Raw genomic sequence first — 19302 nt, 5'->3', positions numbered from 1 at the left:
GATAGGCTCCACGCACCCACGACCCCGCAAGGGATATGTGGTAGGAAATGGAGGGATTAGATGCTACTCTCGCTTAAAAAGAGGCAGGAAACCACAAAAAATATTAGCAGATACTTAAAATAAAATAAATCAATAAAAACAGTCATGCGATAGAATAAATAAAATAAATTTCCACTCGACAATACTGCAAAAAATCTACAGTGAGTAAAATATCAATTGGGATCCATATTATAATATAAGTTATGCAGTCTATTTATCTGTGAGTGAGCCAAAATATATTAGAAATTGACCAATTCGCACACTGAATTCTTTAGAACCGCCGAGGGTCTGGTGGTTTGTTTTGTGACTCACAAGTCAAGTCTGACCAGCCATGTTTACTCCAATATTCTGTTACTTTCAACGATAATATCATTAATTTAGTCAATAAATAATATACACAGTAACTGTGAAAACTTTTTTTCTGTTTATTTTTTAGCAAATTTTTCAATAATACAAACCATTATAAAATGAAGTTTGTATTAAGAACGTTATGATATTTTTTACATAAAGTTCACACCTAAAATGTTGAGTCTCAGTGACTTTGTATTAAAAGAAATTGACCAGAGATTAGTTTATCAAACTGCATAATATTCTTAAAATCATCACAGGAAAATAGTACTCACATCATTGGAATCTCTCTCTCTCTCTCTCTCTCTCTCTCTCTCTCTCTCTCTCTCTCTCTCTCTTTCTCTCTCTCTCTCTCTCTCTCTCTCTCTCTCTATATATATATATATATATATATATATATATATATATATGTAAATACAGAGTTGGGTACTCTGTTACATCTACTTGAGTAACTTTTGGGATGAATTGTACTTCTAAGAGTAGTTTTTATGCAACTTACTTTTACTTTTACTTGAGTATATTTATAGAGAGGAAACGCTACTTTTATTCCGCTCCATTTATCTACATTCAGCTCGCCACCCGCTACTGATTTTTATCGATCTGTTAATGTTTTTTTTGGTGTGTCAGACAGACCTTCAAAGTAGGATCTATGCATGCCTGCATTTCACCAATCACATGACGTGACGTTGGACCAATCAAACAGAGCCAGGCGGTCACATGACCGTCACACGTGGAACCCGACTTAAACAAGTTGCAAAACTAATTGGGGTGTTACCATTTAGTGGTCAATTGTACGGAATATGTACTGTACTGTGCAATTTATTAATACAAGTTTCAATCAATCAATCAAAAGTGTAAAGGAAAAAAGACACTTTTTATTCCAACCATACTTTCCGTCAAAAGCCTAAAGACTGATCGCACAGTTCCTGTCTTCACAATAAAAGTGCCGCTCCATTGCGCCTGCGCTAACAAAAAAAGATTTTACAAAAGCAAGCGCAAACAGGCTGGCAAGCTGCTGAGTTTGCCGCCAATGTATTTCCTGTAAAGTGTATAAAAACGAATATGGAAGCTGGACAAATAAGATGCCAAAAACCAACGACTTTCCTGTGTTATTAGACTGAAAGAAGGAACTTTTTTCTCCTCCATTTGAAAACGTGGACGTTATCAGCACTACTGTCTGATTCCAATCAATGCAAGTCATCAGAATCAGGTAATACACCAACTTATATTCTTGTCTTCATAAAAGATAGGAATCTATATGTTAAACATGCATTAAAACACCTTTAACATGTGAACAAAAACGGCAAAATAAATAGATATAAATTATATACTGTAAATATAAATGTATGTTATATATATATATATATATATATATATATATATATATATATATATACATATATATGATATGTGTGTATGTATATGTATATATGAGGAAGATCACCTCGACTTGGTCATTTATTAAGTAATTGATTAACGTTGAAAAACTTATTGGGGTGTTACCATTTAGTGGTCACTTGTGCAGAATATGTACTGTACTGTGCAATCTACTAATATAAGTTTCAATTGATCAATCAATCAATCAATCAATCAATCAATCAATCAATCAATCAATCAATCAATCAATCAATCAATCAATGCCTACTGAGCCTATGGTGCTGTTAAGTTATTGTGGCTCAATTTGCCTTAATTTTTTTATTTTAATGTATTATTATTTAATATATATTATTGTTTTAGTTGCTTAAGAGATATTCCAGGCTCTAAATTTGCTCATTGCTATTTTTATGTTTTTGTGCATTTTTTGTTGCCGTAATCATTAAACGAACAGGTTACTCATCAGTTACTCAGTACTTGAGTAGTTTTTTCACAACATACTTTTTACTTTTACTCAAGTAAATATTTGGGTGACTACTTCTTACTTTTACTTGAGTAATAAATCTCTAAAGTAACAGTACCCTTACTTGAGTACAATTTCTGGCTACTCTACTCTCCTCTGTATATATATATATATATATATATATATATATATATATATATATATATATATATATATATATATATATATATATATATATATAATTTATTGATTTACATGTGGTTCATGTAAATCATTCTTTTTATTTTTTTTTTTACAATTTTACCCACATGCCTGCATGTTATTACAGACCACAGCAAACTTTAAACAGCTTGACCAACGATTTTAAGTATAGTAAAACCATACAACAGAAGACAACTTGCAGTATCATTTAACTTCGACACCCCCTTTTATACCTTTGGTCATCTGAGCCAGTAATTTCCAGAGACATTGAACCCTTATGAGAACCATTACAAAAAAAGAAGAAGTGGTTATTCTCCTTGTCCCTAGATTGTCAACGTGGTCCAGGAATCAGAAGCAGACTCTGTCGTGATGGTGAAAGTTAATTACATATACACTGTGGCACTGTCAGTGGCAACGAATACAACATACCATGAACTGAAGGAAGATATTGCGCATAAATTGGATCAGCCATCATCTTCTCTACGTCTCAGGTAACTGTTTTTCAACTTTGATTTATGAATTATAATTTATTTTAACTAAAATATGCAATTTTGGAGAAACTGCGTGTGAATGCTGTATTTGCACAAGCCGTGGAAATGTGCAAGTTGCCAATAAATGCAAATCGAACTGAACTGGTATCATTACCATCTCAACAGTTAGGATGCAAGAAATATAAATTATGACTCTGAGGTGTACAACAATAAAATCGGCTAAAAAACGTTGCATGCTAATTTTAGCATGTTAACTTCAGCATGCTAACTGTTAGCATATGTCATGTACAAAATGAGGACTTTCAAAAAGACTCTTTGATATTTTTTTCAAACATGCAGTCAAGTGTCATCTTCTAACAAACGACCTATCCTACCTTTACATACTGTATATATGGCGACAAAATTGACAAAAACAATTTGCCTATTTCAAGTTTCAAATTATATGACTTGTGTAAACTGTTACAAAATGAATTAACTTTGTTAGGTTGCTAATCTGAGCATGTTAGCATGCTAACAGTTAGCTTGTGTCACATGACTGTGAGGTGTATTACGGCTGCAAAATTTGCTAAAAAAAAGTGTGAAAAAAATATTAGCATGTTAACAGTAGCATGTAACTACTGTAATAGGCTAACGATAGCATGCTAGCAGTTGACTAACATAAGCAAGGAGCATTTTGACTTTGGAACTATTATAATGTATTGAGAAATGTAGGCTATGTAGAAGTTTGAATATTGCCCATTCATTTCAATAGGAATTTCCTGGATTTTTTTTTTTTAATTTTGGGAATATGAGCTATAGCACAGTTGCCCTGGCTTAACTGTCGGTTGGCGTTGGATTTGTTTGAATTGGTCGACAAATGTGTATATAGTAATCAATTTTAATTCTTGACTGTCATTAAAAACATTCAATTCGATGTCCAAAGGCATTTAAAAAAATCATACAACCGTAGGCCTGTTCCTATCAATAAGTCAATTAATCAAAGTACAAATGCAAATGAACTCAATAACTTTGTTGTCATCGATTAATGGCTTTTCTGCATCTCTGGCTTTCAAACTGAATACAAGAGAACTCACTGTGCTTCGTTCCAAAACACTTGAGAATGTTTATTCGACAGTAGAATACATAAACAGAGTGAAGCCTCTTGTCAATCATTCACAATCTTTGTTTTTCGTAAGTGCAGGAACATACTTGCAATTTCTTCTTCAACTCTTCCTGTGTGAGCAACAAGAAATGTTGTAGTTCTAGCTAAAATAGTGATTAGCTTTGTGTGTGAGAGTGTGAGTGTGAGTGTGAGTGTGAGAGAGAGGGAGAGAGAGAGAGAGCGATAGAGAGAGAGAGAGAGAGAGAGAGAGAGAGAGAGAGAGAGAGAGAGAGAGAGAGAGAGAGAGAGAGAGAATGGTTGTAGTAAACATCGGTATCTGAAGGGACACTCAATTTCATGTTGAAGTTGGAACTAATCATTTTGAAACAACAGTCATTTTTAATATTGCTTCGAAACTGTATGAGAAGATGTTGGCAAAGGTGGAAATGATCACTATTTATTTGTACTTTATTTCAGTAACAATATGATACAAATAATTCAAACAATCAGAACATACAAGTAAACATGTCTCTATACAATGTTTCAAAATAAGTACATCAAAATACTCTTCTCTATAATAGTAATCAATGAATTTAAACACAACATGTGCAAGGGATAACAAGAGAAAATCATTTGTATTTGTTTTTGTATGGCAATTGTATTTAACGTGTTATTTAGGTTATGGGAAGTTTTTATGAGATTTTGGTTTTTCTTTGTCATCATTAGTGAACACTGACACTTAGCTGGATTTTTGGGGATTTGCACGTTAAGGTCTGCTGCAGAATTTTTTAAAAGAATGGTGCATTCAATCATAATCATTTTATTTGAGCCCCTACCAAAGATTGACTCCCGCCTCGGGAGCGCGCACTCTTGTTAAAGCTGCATTGCTGGTGCTTTGTCTTTCCTAAACCTCAACAGTAAGACAAACAATTCATGGTTATTGTAAGAATATGTGTTTGAAATGATCTAAGCCTTTGCTGTGTCCCAAAAATTTTTAAAGGGGAACATTATCACCAAACCTATGCAAGCGTCAATATATACCTTGATGTTGCAGAAAAAAGACCATGTATTTTTTTAACCGATTTCCGAACTCTAAACGGGTGAATTTTGGCAAATTAAACGCCTTTCTGTTTATCGGTCTTTTAGTGATGACGTCAGAACGTGACGTCACCGAGGTAACACACCCGCCATATTCATTTTCACATTACAAACACGGGGTCTCAGCTCTGTTATTTTCCGTTTTTTCGACTATTTTTTGGAACCTTGGAGACATCATGCCTAGTCAGTGTGTTGTCGGAGGGTGTAACAACACTAACAGGGAGGGATTCAAGTTGCACCACTGGCCCGAAGATGAGAAAGTGTCTGCCGCCAGACCCCCATTGAATGTACCAAAGTGTCTTCACATTTGACCGGCGATGCTAAGACAGACATGGCACAGAGATGTATGGATAACCTGCAGATGCATTTGCAACGATTAAGTCAACTAAATCACAAAGGTGAGTTTTGTTGATGTTGTTGACTTATGTGCTAATCAGACATATTTGGTCGCGGCGTGACAGCCAGCTAATCGATGCTAACATGCTACGCTAATCGATGCTAACATGCTATTTACGCTAGCTGTATGTACATTTGAAACTAGATACCCACATTTAATGCGAAACAAACACTTACCAATCGACGGATTTAAGTTGCTCCAGTGTCACAAGATGCGAAAGTCCTGATCGTTTGGTCTGCACATTTTACCGGCGATGCTAATAAGGCAGCCATGATATGGGTCATTTCATTAGGTACACCCACGCTATGGCTGAATAGCGTCAATAGCTATTCGCTTAATAGCTTCAATTTCTTCTTCAATTTCGTTTTCGCTATCTGCCTCCATACTCCGACCATCTGTTTCAATACAAGCGTAATCTGTTGAATCGCTTAAGCCGCTGAAATCCGAGTCTGAATCCAAGCTAATGTCGCTATATCTTGCTGTGGTAACCGCCATGTTGTTTGTATTGGCAGCCCTGTATGACGTCACAGGGAAATGGACAGTGGTTTCGAAGACAGCGAAAATAAGGCACTTTAAAGCTTTATTTAGGGATATTACAGGAGGTGTAAAATTTTGAAAAAAACTTCAAAAAATACAACAAGCCACTGGGAACTGATTTTTATTGTTTTTACCCCTTTTGAAATTGTGATAATGTTCCCCTTTAAGGCTTTGCCATTTCTATTGCTTTAATGAGATTGTAAGGGACCGTTGTAGATCTCACGTTGATGTGCTAAAACGTCTTTCTTATTTAAAAGCAATAACATAATTTTGTTCATGCACATAATAAATATTAATTAATTGTTTGGATGTGTTCATTAATAAATGTATTCTTGGTTGCCAAAAAAGGGATTCAAAGTAATACATTGACATTGACACAAAATAATTGCATGCATACATTAGTGGAATAACCTTAGGTTGATATTGACACGTAAGAAATGTGTCGATATCACAATATTATTTTGAATCACTAAAATTATGTTTGGGGTTGATTTCCCGTTTTTAAGGGGTGTTTGAACACGTCTTTCTTCTTTAAATGTAACTCTGTTGAATGAATAAATCCAAACACTTGAATGGTATTTGTTATGTGCATGAACTAAAATCAGTATAGTATGTAGCTTCTAAACAAGAAAGACATTGGCTCAGTAACAGTCCTTTACCATCTCATTAATACCATAGAAATGGCCAACTTTGTCATTTGTCGGGCATGATAAAGGCTTAACTAATTTCAAACACTTATCCTTACGATAACCACAATCAGTTGTGGACTGATAAAGCCCATAAGCCATAAGTGCTCCCGTGCTGCGGCAGCAGGAAATCATTGTTGGCACAGAATCAATTTTTGGCGAAATAGCAGCAAAAATTAGACATGACTTCTAGATATGTGTCAACGTCACGATCAAGGACTCGTCTGCTGAAGGCTTCATAGTAGTAAAAAAGAAATGTGTCCTCTACACTTTCTCCCAGGTGTACAACTATTTCAATGTGTAAAATGCTAAGGACGAAGATTTTGGTTTTGGCGGTGACTTCCTTATCTCGCAAATAAGAGCATCTGATTAGCTCTTGTTCATAACTAACCCCCACACCTCTTTCATTGTACGCCATTAAAAACATGTGATTGGATGTATTCCCAAACTTGTCCCACCCATTGACAAAACAATATTAAAAATGATTTGATTTTGTTTCCGTCAACATTTTTGTCTCATATATAACTTGTCAGTTAATTGTGTTATTGTTCAAGTCAAGGTGCCTTTTTTTTAATTACTTATCATCTTATGTTTACCTGCTCAGATGTAAAAAAAATGAATAAAAAAACAAACAAACCAAATATAATAAACAGGTTCCAGCCCAGATAGAGCACAACTTAGTGAGTGATCCCGCCCAGGCCTGCCCGTGACGCTGGGATGGTCTTGCCGGACGTTACTTAGGGGGGGAGCAAGACGCCTTGCCTGCGCAAGCTACGTGACGCAACACTAAATTTCAAACTCCAGCTAACACACACAGAATGCACAGACATTGCCTTGTCAGTCGCGACTCACGAAGTGAGTGCTAGTCAACAAGTATTAGGAGGCAAAATATTTTTACAAAGCCTAATGTAAGGCTCTCTCTCTCTCTCTCTCTAATCCTTAAACTAAATGAACAACATAATAATTGTAGCTGAGATAGGCACCAGCGCCCCCCGCGACCCCGAAGGGAATAAGCGGTAGGAAATGGATGGATGGATGGATGGATGGATAATTAAACTATTGACATACCAATTACAATAGATACAAAAATACTACAGTAATGAAACATGAATTACGTGTGAAAGGGTAATTTGTATCACACACACATATGAATATATATATTTAAATGTATATATATATATATATAGTATATATATATATATATATATATACACATATATATACATATATAGACACACATATATATATATATATATACATATATATATATATATATACAAATATAGACACACATATATATATACATATATAGACACACATATATATATATATATATATATATATATATATACATATATAGACACACATATATATATATATATATATATATATATACATATATAGACACACATATATATATATATATATATATATATATGTGTGTGTGTGTGTGTATGTATATATATATATATATATATACATACACACACACACTTTTCTGACCTGCCACCTTATCGTGGTAGAGGAGTTTGCGTGTCCCAATTATCCTAGTTCCTGAATTACTGTGTCCAGAAGTGGTCGGCCATCATCTGGCAATGACACCAGCGCCTCCTGGTGAGGGTGTCAGGAGCATAGGCAACTTGTGGGAGAGAGGCATCCTGGCGCCCTATCAACAACATGTTGGGCGTCACTGGGTCTGGATCGGCCACATCAGAGGATACATATCTTAAAAGCTTGGCATTGAGGATGCCTTCCACCTCGATGAGGAATGTGAGCAGGACCTCTTCTTGCAGCACTTGTGCACCTATGACCACTTGTAGGGATTTCTTGACTGATTGAATCTCGCGCTCCCAGACACCACCAAAGTGGGGAGATGCGGGTGGGTTAAGACGGAACTTTATCTGTTTTTCTGCAAGCCGTTCCTGCAACTGTGATTCCATTGCTGCAAAGGCCTCATTCAGCTCCCTATCTGCCCCTTTGAAGTTAGTCCCCTGGTCAGAGAGGACCTCAAAGGGAGTGCCTCTCTGTGCGCTGAACCGTCTCAGTGCGAGGAGGAAAGCATCTGTGTCGAGGCTAGTGAGCAGATCCAGATGTTTACATCTCGTCGTGAGACATTTGAAAATGATCCCCCAGCGCTTTTCACTTCGCCTCCCAGCCTTGACCATATACGGACCAAAGCAGTCCACGCCTGTTGAGAAGAATGGAGGCTTGAGCAGCCGCATACGGGCTGAGGGCAGGTCTGCCATCCTCGGCACCACTGGCTTCCTTCTCCACTTCATGCCATCAGCACAAGCTCTCTGGTACTTCTTGATAGCCTGTCTTCCTCGCAGAACCCAGTAGTAGCGCCTCATCTCTGCAAACACTCTATCAGGTCCAGGGTGGTGTAGTTGAGCATCCATCTCTTTAATGAGGAGTGTGGTGACTGCATGACGGGGATCCAACAATATTGGATGAAAGTCAGTGGGGCTAGAGCTGTCTAAACGGCGCAGGCGTCCTCCAACCCGTATAAGACCCAATGTAGGCTCTAATTCTGGGGCTAGCATACTCAGCCTGCTGCTGGGTGGCACAGGCTTGCCGGCTCTGAGGCATCGGATTTCTTCAGAGAAGCAGTCTTCTTGACTGGTTCTGAGCAGGTGGACCTCAGCATCTCTTAGATCGCACAGAGGTGAAGCAGGGTCGGCTGCCGCCCCATGAAGAGACCTTGACCAACTCTCTCCAGCTACTGAACCGGGTGGTCTGTGTGAGAGCACAAAAAAACGCTTTGTTTTAGCTCACCACTATCCTGTGGCTCCATGATGCTAGGACATGATGGGCATTCATCCTGTGGACGGCGAAGGAATGCTGGTCCCTGGATCCAACGATTCGGCGCAGCCAGCTCAGCTAACGTCTTGCCACGGGTGAGATCGTCGGCCGTATTGTTAGCTGTGTCCACATACCTCCAGTTGTGTGAGGCCGTAAGCTCCTGGATCTCAGAAACCCGGGTTCCCACGAAAACCTTGAACCTGCACGACTGAGATGTCAGCCAGGTGAGAACTGTAGTGGAGTCAGTCCATAAGAAGGTCTGGACAATACACAAGGTGAGCTCTTTGTAAATGAGGGAGGACAGCTGTCAGCGCTGCACAGCGCTCCAACCGTGGCATTGACTGCTGGCGTTTTGGGGCCACCCTAGACCTTGCCATCACAAATGAGACATAGACAGTGTCATTAGTACTTATGGTGAGATATGCCACTGAACCGTAGGCTTGCTCAGAGGAGTCACAGAAGACGTGGAGAAAGTACTCTGTGGTGTCAGTAGCAAGCTCCAATGGTGCATAGGTTCGAGGGATGGTGATGTTGGCCAGCTCGGGGAGTTCTCTCTCCCAGCTGGACCAAGCCTGGAGGATGTCAGGAGGGAGGTTAGGGTCGTCCCAGCTCCTCTTCTTTGCCGACAGTCTCTGGACAAGAATCTTGGCCCGTGTAGTGTACGGAATAATGATCCCGATCGGATCATACTGCCGGGCAAGTACCTTATAGATGTATCGCATGGTAGGGGTCTCCCTCTCTGGAGGCTTTGGTTTGAAACCGAGCCAATCAGATGGACAATACCACCGCAGACCAAGGGCCGGTTCCTGTAGATCGTTGCTCTTCTCGGCCAGCCACAGCTCAGTGCTTTCAGATCGGGCACTGGAAGGCAAGTAGGGAGACAACACATGAGAAGTTACTTGCCCACTGTCGAGTATCAAATCCTCCTGAGGCCAGACATCGTCGCATCTTGTCCACCAGGAGCTTGGCTGACTCCGTCGTCGTCAGGCTCTGCAGACAGTTGTCCACGTAGAAAGACTCTTCGATGGATTGCAGGACATCTTCATTTCCTGCAGCACAATCCTTGACATGTTTTTGCTGAGCAAATGTTGCACAACACGGGCTGCTTGTGGTACCAAATGGCAACACCTGCCATTGGTATACGTCAGGCTTTTTCTCCCTTTGCAGGTTTCTCCAAACAAACCTCAACAACGGCTGGTCCTCTGGTAGCAACCAAACTTGGTGGAACATGGCTTGGATATCTCCACTGATGGCTACAGCGTGCTCGCGGAACCGCAGGAGGACCCCGATGAGAGATGGGCCAAGAGTTGGACCTGGGAGAAGCTGCTCGTTAAAAGAGAGATCACCATGATTAAAGGAGCAATCAAAGACAAGGCGATGTTTGCCATTATGATGGACGAGGTGATGAGGTATTAACCATGACTCACTGGAGCTGTTTCCCTCTCCCCCCTGGAGCATTGTGACACACCCGCCATCTATAAGCTTCTGGATCTCTGCTTCATATATTTTAGCTTTGACAGGGTCTTTAAGCAGTCGTGTCTCTGTACTGTGTAACTTTGGCATCACGGCTTCAATATCTGCTTTCAGTGGTGGTACACCTTTTACCAAAGGTGTAGTGTAGCGAAGTGTGTCACCAACCTTCACTCTCTTAGTGCGCGCTTCCAAGACGTTCACCGCTTCCTGGTCCAGACGAGACCGCACCGCTTGCCGCTCACTACGGAATGGGAGCACATCAAGCTGCCAGAGGGGTTCGACTTGTTGGTAGATGTAGGTGTAGGCTTGAAGGCGGTGTAGTAACATGATGCCACGGGGAACTGTGAACCATTTGGACCCTGGAGCGTCCAGCCGAGTGCTGTATGGATAGCTACGGGTCCTCCCTTTTGGCCAAATCTTAAAGGTTCTGTAGCAGTGATCAGGTGAGTGTAATCTGCACCAAGGAGCAGCAGTGGTTGCACCTTATTGAAGCTCTGCAGTTGTAATCCTCTCAGGTGGCGGTAGCGTCTCTGGAGCGCTGCTATTGGATAGGATTGCTCTGTCAGGGTAAGTCGACCTGATGTGTAGGCCCTCTCAACCAAATGCTGCTCTGATGGTGATGCTGGAGAAGCTACATGAACGCCAACTGATGCTCCAGTGAGGTCAACCACATCCTGACGAACAGTCCGCAGGGTGAGGGACTCTGCTCTGCCTCTGAGCTTCAGGTCTCGAACTGCAGCTGGAAGTATTATGGTGCGTTCAGCTCCATCATCGAGGATTGCATAGGTCTGCAATGATCTGGTCCCGTGGCTGATGATAATTGGCACTACTTTGAGGTATACTTTCCTTCCTTGCATCGAGTTAGCAGCTGAGGTGCAGTCTTTGGGTGTGATGAGGTAGACGTGGGAGCCCGGCCTAGTGATGGCATGCAGCACTGTCAGGTGGATCTCCTGACACTCACTACAGGGTTTCTTTAACGTGCAGCTCCCTTCATCGTAGTTAGTACGGCCACAGTTACAACAGCGCTTTCCGTCTGCTATCCACTTCTCAATTTCCTGTGATGAGCGTTGAATAATGTCTGGACACTGCGACAAGTAGTGCAGAAAAGACACATAATTTTATTCCTTTGTTGCTTGGCTGCTGGCCGAGGCGTTTCAGCTCATTTGGGCTGGTCTGCGCCGTGATACACAGAAACAGGCTGAGTCCGAGGCCGGGGAGTAGGAACAAGTCTGTCTCTCTTGGCAGGCTGTGCTCCTTCAGCTCGATGGCGCTGTGCCATTTTTGCGGACAGTCTTTGAGCTTCTGCCTTCACTTTGAGCCACTCTGCTAGGTCCCTGAGGTTGTATGGGTTTAGGCTGCTGGTGCTGAGGCGCCCTTGAATCTGCAGATGCTCCACGAAGTTGTCTCTCATGTGTCTAGGGAGTTTGCTAAGTAGCCGGTCAACATGGTCTGTAGACATCACATCCATCCCATTAGGCCCTTCCAATGAGGTTAGCATTCCCACCAGCAAGTTAACGTTGAGGGCGAAACTCTGGAAGGCTTTGGGGTCTCCTGATTTGAGATCAGGGGAGTTCAGGATGGCTGCAATCTCACTTTGTGCCAACTGACGTGGCTGCCCATATTGTCTCTGCAAAGCCTGCATGGCGGCGGTGTAGGGCTGTACATAATGTCTGCATGACTGAGCTATTAGCTTGGCTTCATCCAGGATCAAGTGTTCCATAAGCACACGGTATTTGTAATGTTCAGAAAGTTCAGTGTGTGGATTGAGCAGGTGATCTAACGCCATTTTTAAGTCAGCATACTCTCTCACTGTCATGCACTAACTTAGGCAGTTCAGGTACTGGAACAGGCTGTCTGGGGCGCTGGGCAGTGTAAGGTACCTGCAGTGTTGTATACTGAGACTGGGGGATATACTGAACCTGTTGAGCTGATGAGGGCTGTTGCAGGGGGAAACCAGCAGGGGGAGACATTAATTGATATGCTGGCTGAGTTGACGGCAAAGACACAGGCTGGTAGAGTTGCAGATGTTTGTTCTGTGGTGGCAGTTGTGACTGGTTTAATGGCTGTGTAGCGATGGTTGATGGAGGCCAGTAAACAGTCCCCAGGGGACTGGCAGGACTGTAGGGTGATGTATTGATAACTTAATGAGTGCCAGCCGCAATAGGTAGCTGTGGTGCAAAATATGGCGCTATTGCTATTTGGGGGGGTTGATAGGCTGGTTGTCATTAGTGGAGCGTGTTGCTGCATTGGCTGTGTAGACGGGAGTGTGGTTTACTGCCACACTGGCTGTGCGGACAGTAGTGTGGTGTATTGCTGATGTAATGGTGTTGTCTGCATGGGCAGGTATTGTAGTTGTGCAGCTAGTGGCACTCTGTCCTGTACATTGTTAACCATCCATGTGGTAGGCTGGTTAGACGGGTAGCCTGATGTAGCTGATGTCTGTGGGCTGGCATAACTCACTGTTTGTGATGCTTGAGGCGTAGGCTGCAGCATAGAAACATTCAGCGTAGCGAGGGGAGGCGGGGCCCATGACTATGTCACAGTTGAAGGCAGAGACTGCGTCAGTGTGTAGTTCTCCTGTCTACTACCTGATGTAGGAGTCATTGCTGCTTGAAGCTTTAGTGCTGTAGTGGTAGTATGTTGTAGTGCAGACAGTTGTGGTTCATGCTGAAGCAGTCTAGATGATCCAAGATGGAGGCTGGATTGCTGTGACAGAGGGATGCTGTGAACTACTGAACCGCTTAACCAGGGTGATTGATATCCTGGGACGCTCATTTTGAGATTAGCTGGTGGCTGTAGGACAGGAGAGCCCTGCTCGCTGTGATAGCTCCGCCCCGTGGGCGCCGCCAAAGGTTGGCGCATATGGCATGTTAGCTGGCTGGGCAAGTCTCTAGCATGCATCGCCATGTTCCACTCGCTCACCTTGTCGGCCTCTCCCGGCGATAATGGATGATCAGGGATAATGTGCACTCCGTGTGGCTGGTCCTCTATACACACAGACTCGGTCTGTAGGCTGAGTAACTGCAGCCGCTGGGCGCCGACGCTCTCTCTTCGGTCCACTGTGGAAGGCTAACCTGGTAGCTTTCTAGACGAGTTGGAAGCTGTTGCTGTTTTGCTCAGAGTGCGCCGCCGTCTTCCGCTGTTGTTAGCGCGGTGTCCATTTCTTCGTCGCGAGTGAGGAAATCCGGCTCGAAGGACCAATATTAAAGAACCATATGGATGTTATGATGTTGTTGTTGTTGTGCTGGGGCTCCGGTACTCCGGTAAGGGAATGACACCGTTTTTACGTTTCAACTTCTTTATGTAACTTTTACCAGCAGCAGCAGCTAAGTACACTCTCAAAATACACACACAGTTCTACACACCGACTCAAGGACCCCAAGAAGTAAACATAGCTGCCCGGTAAACTGCCTGACTTAAAACAGACTCAACTTAAAGGTGCATGACTATATTAATAGCTTGTTACGTAAACAATAATATTAAATTATATTCAACAATTAACATATTAAATGAGGACTTTATCTTCTATCTTCATCACTGACAAAGGGAATTTATGACAGTGATAATGGAAGGACATATTTCAATCAGAAGTGTTAGTTTATGGAACAAACTTGAGAGTCAAATAAAACAATGTAAATCTGTTTCTGTATTTGAAAAAGTTAAAAAAATCATGATGATGAAAATATATGACTGTGTAGAGTTATTTCTTCATTATTGGTGTCCGCCCGATTGTAGCTGAGATAGGCGCCAGCGCCCACCGCGACCCCAAAGGGAATAAGCGGTAGGAAATGGATGGATAGATGGTTTAGTTCTTGTAAAATGAAAATATATAAATTGTGGTATTTGTGAAAATAGGGGGCATATGTATGTTTTTAACTTCATATTTTACTTTAATCTTATGTTAATTTATTTATTTTTTTATTTTATTCCTTGCATGCATGCTCACATCAACTACAATTGTAGTCCAAGAACCATTAGACAGTAGTTCCTAAATAAATCAGAAGTTACTCACAAGTTAATCAATACTTGAATACATTATTCACGGTATACGTATTTACTCTTACACATTTAATAATTTTTTGGGTTATTTATTTACCAAATTTGTAAACAATGACATAAGATACATATACACACATTGCCAGGGTTAATGTGGTCAACATATATAGAATTAAAAACTAAATAAGATAAGGCTCAGAATGGTTTCTTAACAAAACATTTCTACATATAAAGGGCTTTTTTTGATTGATCAATTAAGACTTTTATTAGTACATTGCACAGTACAGTACATATTAAATACAATTGACCACTAAATGGTAACACCCCAATAAGTCGGGGTCCACATTAATCAACGTTAAACTGCCTCAAGTTGTTGCTCAGATTAAATACAATGACAAAACTCTTTTTCTACATATAAAAAGTGCAACATTAAACAGTTTCAAGTCAACTCAGCCTCTGATTAATTCCCCCGCCCAGCCTGGTTAACTTGGCAGTTAGAGGATATATGGGCTCATTGTTCTTCCACCTAACAAGTGGGTCAAAATCTAGTGTTTAATGCAATTTAGACTTAAATCTGCTGCCATAAAAACATTTGTTATTGCTTTAGCCCTGCCTGACTCGCTGAGGAGAGGCTGCTTGAATGCGGTGGTGACGCTTCAAATGGGTTAGCCTGTGTTATGAGAGTAGTGTATGTGTGTGTGTGGCCCTTTAATATGTGACAGCATGTGCGGTGAGTGTGTGGGCGAGTGAGGTGGGGGAGCGGTAGGTGAGTGTGGGGAGTGGCTAGTGTTGTGTTGGATTGGCTGTGTGCAAGACATCAATAAAGGCACGATTTGTAACTAATCGCCGGACTCTTCGTTTACCCTGGAGTCTGGATATATATACAAACCCTGTTTCCATATGAGTTGGGAAATTGTGTTAGATGTAAATATAAACGGAATACAATGATTTGCAAATCATTTTCAACCCATATTCAATTGAATGCACTACAAAGACAAGATATTTGATGTTCAAGCTAATAAACTTTTTTTTTTTTGCAAATAATAATTAGCATAGAATTTAATGGCTGCAAAACATGACAAAGTAGTTGGGAAAGGGCATGTTCACTACTTTGTTGCATCACATTTTCTTTTAACAACACTCAATTCCACTTTCCACTTTGAAAGTGGAATTCTTTACCATTCTTGCTTGATGTACAGCTTAAGTTGTTCAACAGTCTGGGGTCTTGTTGTCGTATTTTACGCTTCATAATGCGCCACACATTTTCGATGGGAGACAGGTCTGGACTGCAGGAGGGCCAGAAAAGTACCCGCATTCTTTTACTACGAAGCCACGCTGTTGTAACACGTGGCTTGGCATTGTTTTGCTGAAATAAGCAGGGGCGTCCATGATAACGTTGCTTGGATGACAACATATGTTGCTCCAAAACCTGTATGGACCATTCAGCATTAATGGTGCCTTCACAGATGTGTAAGCTACCCATGCCTTGGGCACTAATGCACCCTCATACCATCACAGATCCTGGCTTTTCAAGTTTGCGCCTACAACAATTCGGACGGTTATTTTCTTCTTTGTTCAGGAGGACACCACGTCCACAGTTTTCAAATATAATTTGAAATGTGGACTGGTCAGACCACAGAACACTTTAGCACTTTGCATCAGTCCATCTTAGATGAGCTCGGGCCCAACGAAGCCGGCGGCATTCCTGTGTGTGGTTGATCAATGGCTTTCGCTTTGCATAGCACTTACAGATGTAGCGACTGACAATGGTTTTATGAAGTGTTCCTGGTGATATCCTTTACACACTGATGTCGGTTTTTGATGCAGTACTGCTTGAGGGTTCAAAGGTCCGGAATATCATCGCTTATGTGCAGCGATTTCTCTAGATTCTCTGAACCTTTTGATGATTTTACGGACCAAAGATGGTAAAATCCCTGAATTCCTTGCAATAGCTCGTTGAGAAATGTTGTTCTAAAACTGTTCGACAGTTTGCTTACAAGTTGGTGACCCTCGCCCCATCCTTGTTTGTGAATTACTTAACATTTCATGGAAGCTGCTTTTATACCCAATCATGGCACCCACCTGTTCCCAATTAGCCTGCACACCTGTGGGATATTCCAAACAAGTGTTTGATGAGCATTCCTCAACTTTATCAGTATGTATTGCCCCCTTTCCCAACTTCTTAGTCATGTGTTGCTGGCATCAAATTCTAAAGTTAATGATTATTTTTCAATTTTTTTTAATCAGTTTTAACATCAAATATGTTGTCTTTGTAGCATATTTAACCGAATATGGATTGAAAATGATTTTCAAATCATTGTATTTTGTTTATATTTACATCTAACACAATTTCCCAACTCATATGGAAACGGGGTTTGTGTGTATATATATATATATATATATATATATATTAGAGTTGGGCGATATGGCAAAACACTTATCGCGATTAATTTTTTCATAAAATCCGATCTCAAATAATAGAACAATTATTTTTTTTATATTAAGGTCGGATTGTCCCTTTGTAGGAATATAGCAAGTTTACAACTTCAATATCTAGTAACAGACACTTCCACCATGTTTGATCGAGGTTGTGAACGACTCACACTGTCCTCGTGCGAGTTGCATGGACCACTCAGAAAGGACATGATTGAGCAGGTTTGACCCGTTTATTTTTCAATGACAAGCTGTCTTCTGGTCTGGTCGCTTTTCAGCTCCTTCTCCGCTGCTCGCTCCTCGTGCGCTTTTTAGCCGGCCGCGTCTCTGTCTCTCGTGTCTCGCGCTCTGTTGCTCTCGCTCTTCAGGTTCTGCTGCGGGCTCTCCTCCTCCTTCTCCCCCAACCTCCTCCGCTGCTGCCCTTTTATACATCCAGAGGAGATAAGTTGATTGTGTGCCGGTGCGCGATCCATGCACCTGAATTCGATTGCGGCGTTGCTACCGGCACGCTCGGCCGGATTCTACGCCTCCTTGCCGCCATCTTGGGCTCCAGCATGTCCTGCCCCTCAGCTCGTTTGTCGGTTGCGCCTCTCCACATACCTCCATTGGCAGACGCAAGCCGAAACTCCAACCGGCTAATCAAACTCCCCCCTCCATTTTTTGATCGGGCGGGAAATGAAGATGGCCACCTGTCTTCTCTTCATTTCCTTCTTCCATTTCTTCTTCTTCTTCTTCTTCTTCTTTGTCCTCTTTGACCTTTTCTTTGTCTTTTTCTTTTTTTTCCTTTCCTTCGTCCTCTTTGACTGTTTTTGTCTCCTTCTTCTTCTTCTTCTTTGTCTTCTTCATCTTTTCCTTACACAACCACCATTTCTTTCAGTTCTTCTTTTTATTCTTCTTCGTCTTCTTCGTCTTTTCCTTCCTCCTTTTTCACATTTTCTTAATTTCTTCTCCTCTTTTTTCTTTTCTCCTCGTTTCCTCTGCTAGTCTTTCCCGCTCTTCTTCTTCTTGTCTTCTCATCATATCCTCTTCCTCCTTTCTCAAGTTTTTCTTCATTTCTTCTCCTCTCTTCTTCTTATTTCTGTCTCCTCTTTTCTTCGGCTTGTCTTTCCCGTTCTTCTTCTCCTTCTTCTTCTTCTTCTTCTTCTTCTTCTTGTCTTCTCATCATTGCCTCTTCCTCCTTTCTCAACTTATCTTCATTTCTTCTCCTCTCTTCTTCCTTTCTCCTCTCTTCTTCTGTAACTTTTTCTTCTTATTCTGTATCTTTTTCTTCTTCTTCTGTATCTTTTTCTTCTTCTTCTTCTATTATTGGGGTCCACCTGGTCCGCCAGCGGTTGCAAGAGTCGACAATTCTGACGGCTGCTTTCCGCTAGGCCGGCCAGTGTGCCCACGAGAGCCAACAGGGGATCATCCTCCCCCACCTCCGGTGGTCCAGCCAGGTTGGGCGCCAAATGTGAACGACTCACACTGTCGTCGTGCAGGTTCCAAGGACCACTCAGGAAGGACATGATTGAGCAGGTTTGACTCTCGTGTATTTTTCAATAACAAGTTGTGTTCCGGTGTGGTCGCTTTTCAGCTCCTTCTCCGCTGCTTGCTCCTTGGTCGCTTTTCAGCCGGCCGTGTCTCCTTCTCTCGTGTCTCGCTCTCTGTTGCTCTCGCCCTTCAGGTTCTGCTGCGGGCTCTCGTCCACCTTTTTTCCCACCCTCCTCCGCTGCTGCCCTTTTATACAGCCTGAGGAAATAAGTTGATTGTGTGCCAGTGCGCGATCCACGCACCTGAATTCGATTGTGGCGTCGCTCTGGGCACGCCCTGCCTCGCTGCTCGTTCGCCGGCTGCGCCTCTCCACAGAGGTATTGTATGCTCACAGCTGACAACTGTCATTTTAT

The 19302-nt window shown here is 41.7% G+C and overlaps 1 protein-coding gene across 2 annotated transcripts in view; it reads left to right on the top strand.

Moving 5' to 3' along the window:
• The window catches only part of LOC133556342 (NADPH oxidase activator 1-like), a 96101-nt gene that overhangs the window by 61411 nt on the left and 15388 nt on the right, over window positions 1-19302 (top strand). For both annotated transcript variants that reach the window (XM_061906170.1, XM_061906169.1), the window contains exon 13: window positions 2753-2916. In XM_061906170.1, coding sequence (XP_061762154.1) covers window positions 2753-2916 — 164 coding nt within the window. The remainder of the gene's footprint in view (window positions 1-2752; window positions 2917-19302) is intronic.

The sequence above is a fragment of the Nerophis ophidion genome, linkage group LG07 (genome assembly GCF_033978795.1).
Source record: "Nerophis ophidion isolate RoL-2023_Sa linkage group LG07, RoL_Noph_v1.0, whole genome shotgun sequence".
In the NCBI taxonomy this organism is placed as follows: domain Eukaryota; kingdom Metazoa; phylum Chordata; class Actinopteri; order Syngnathiformes; family Syngnathidae; genus Nerophis; species Nerophis ophidion.
The sequence above is the reverse complement of the archived record's forward strand: the minus strand, read 5'-3'. Positions and strand labels throughout refer to the sequence as shown.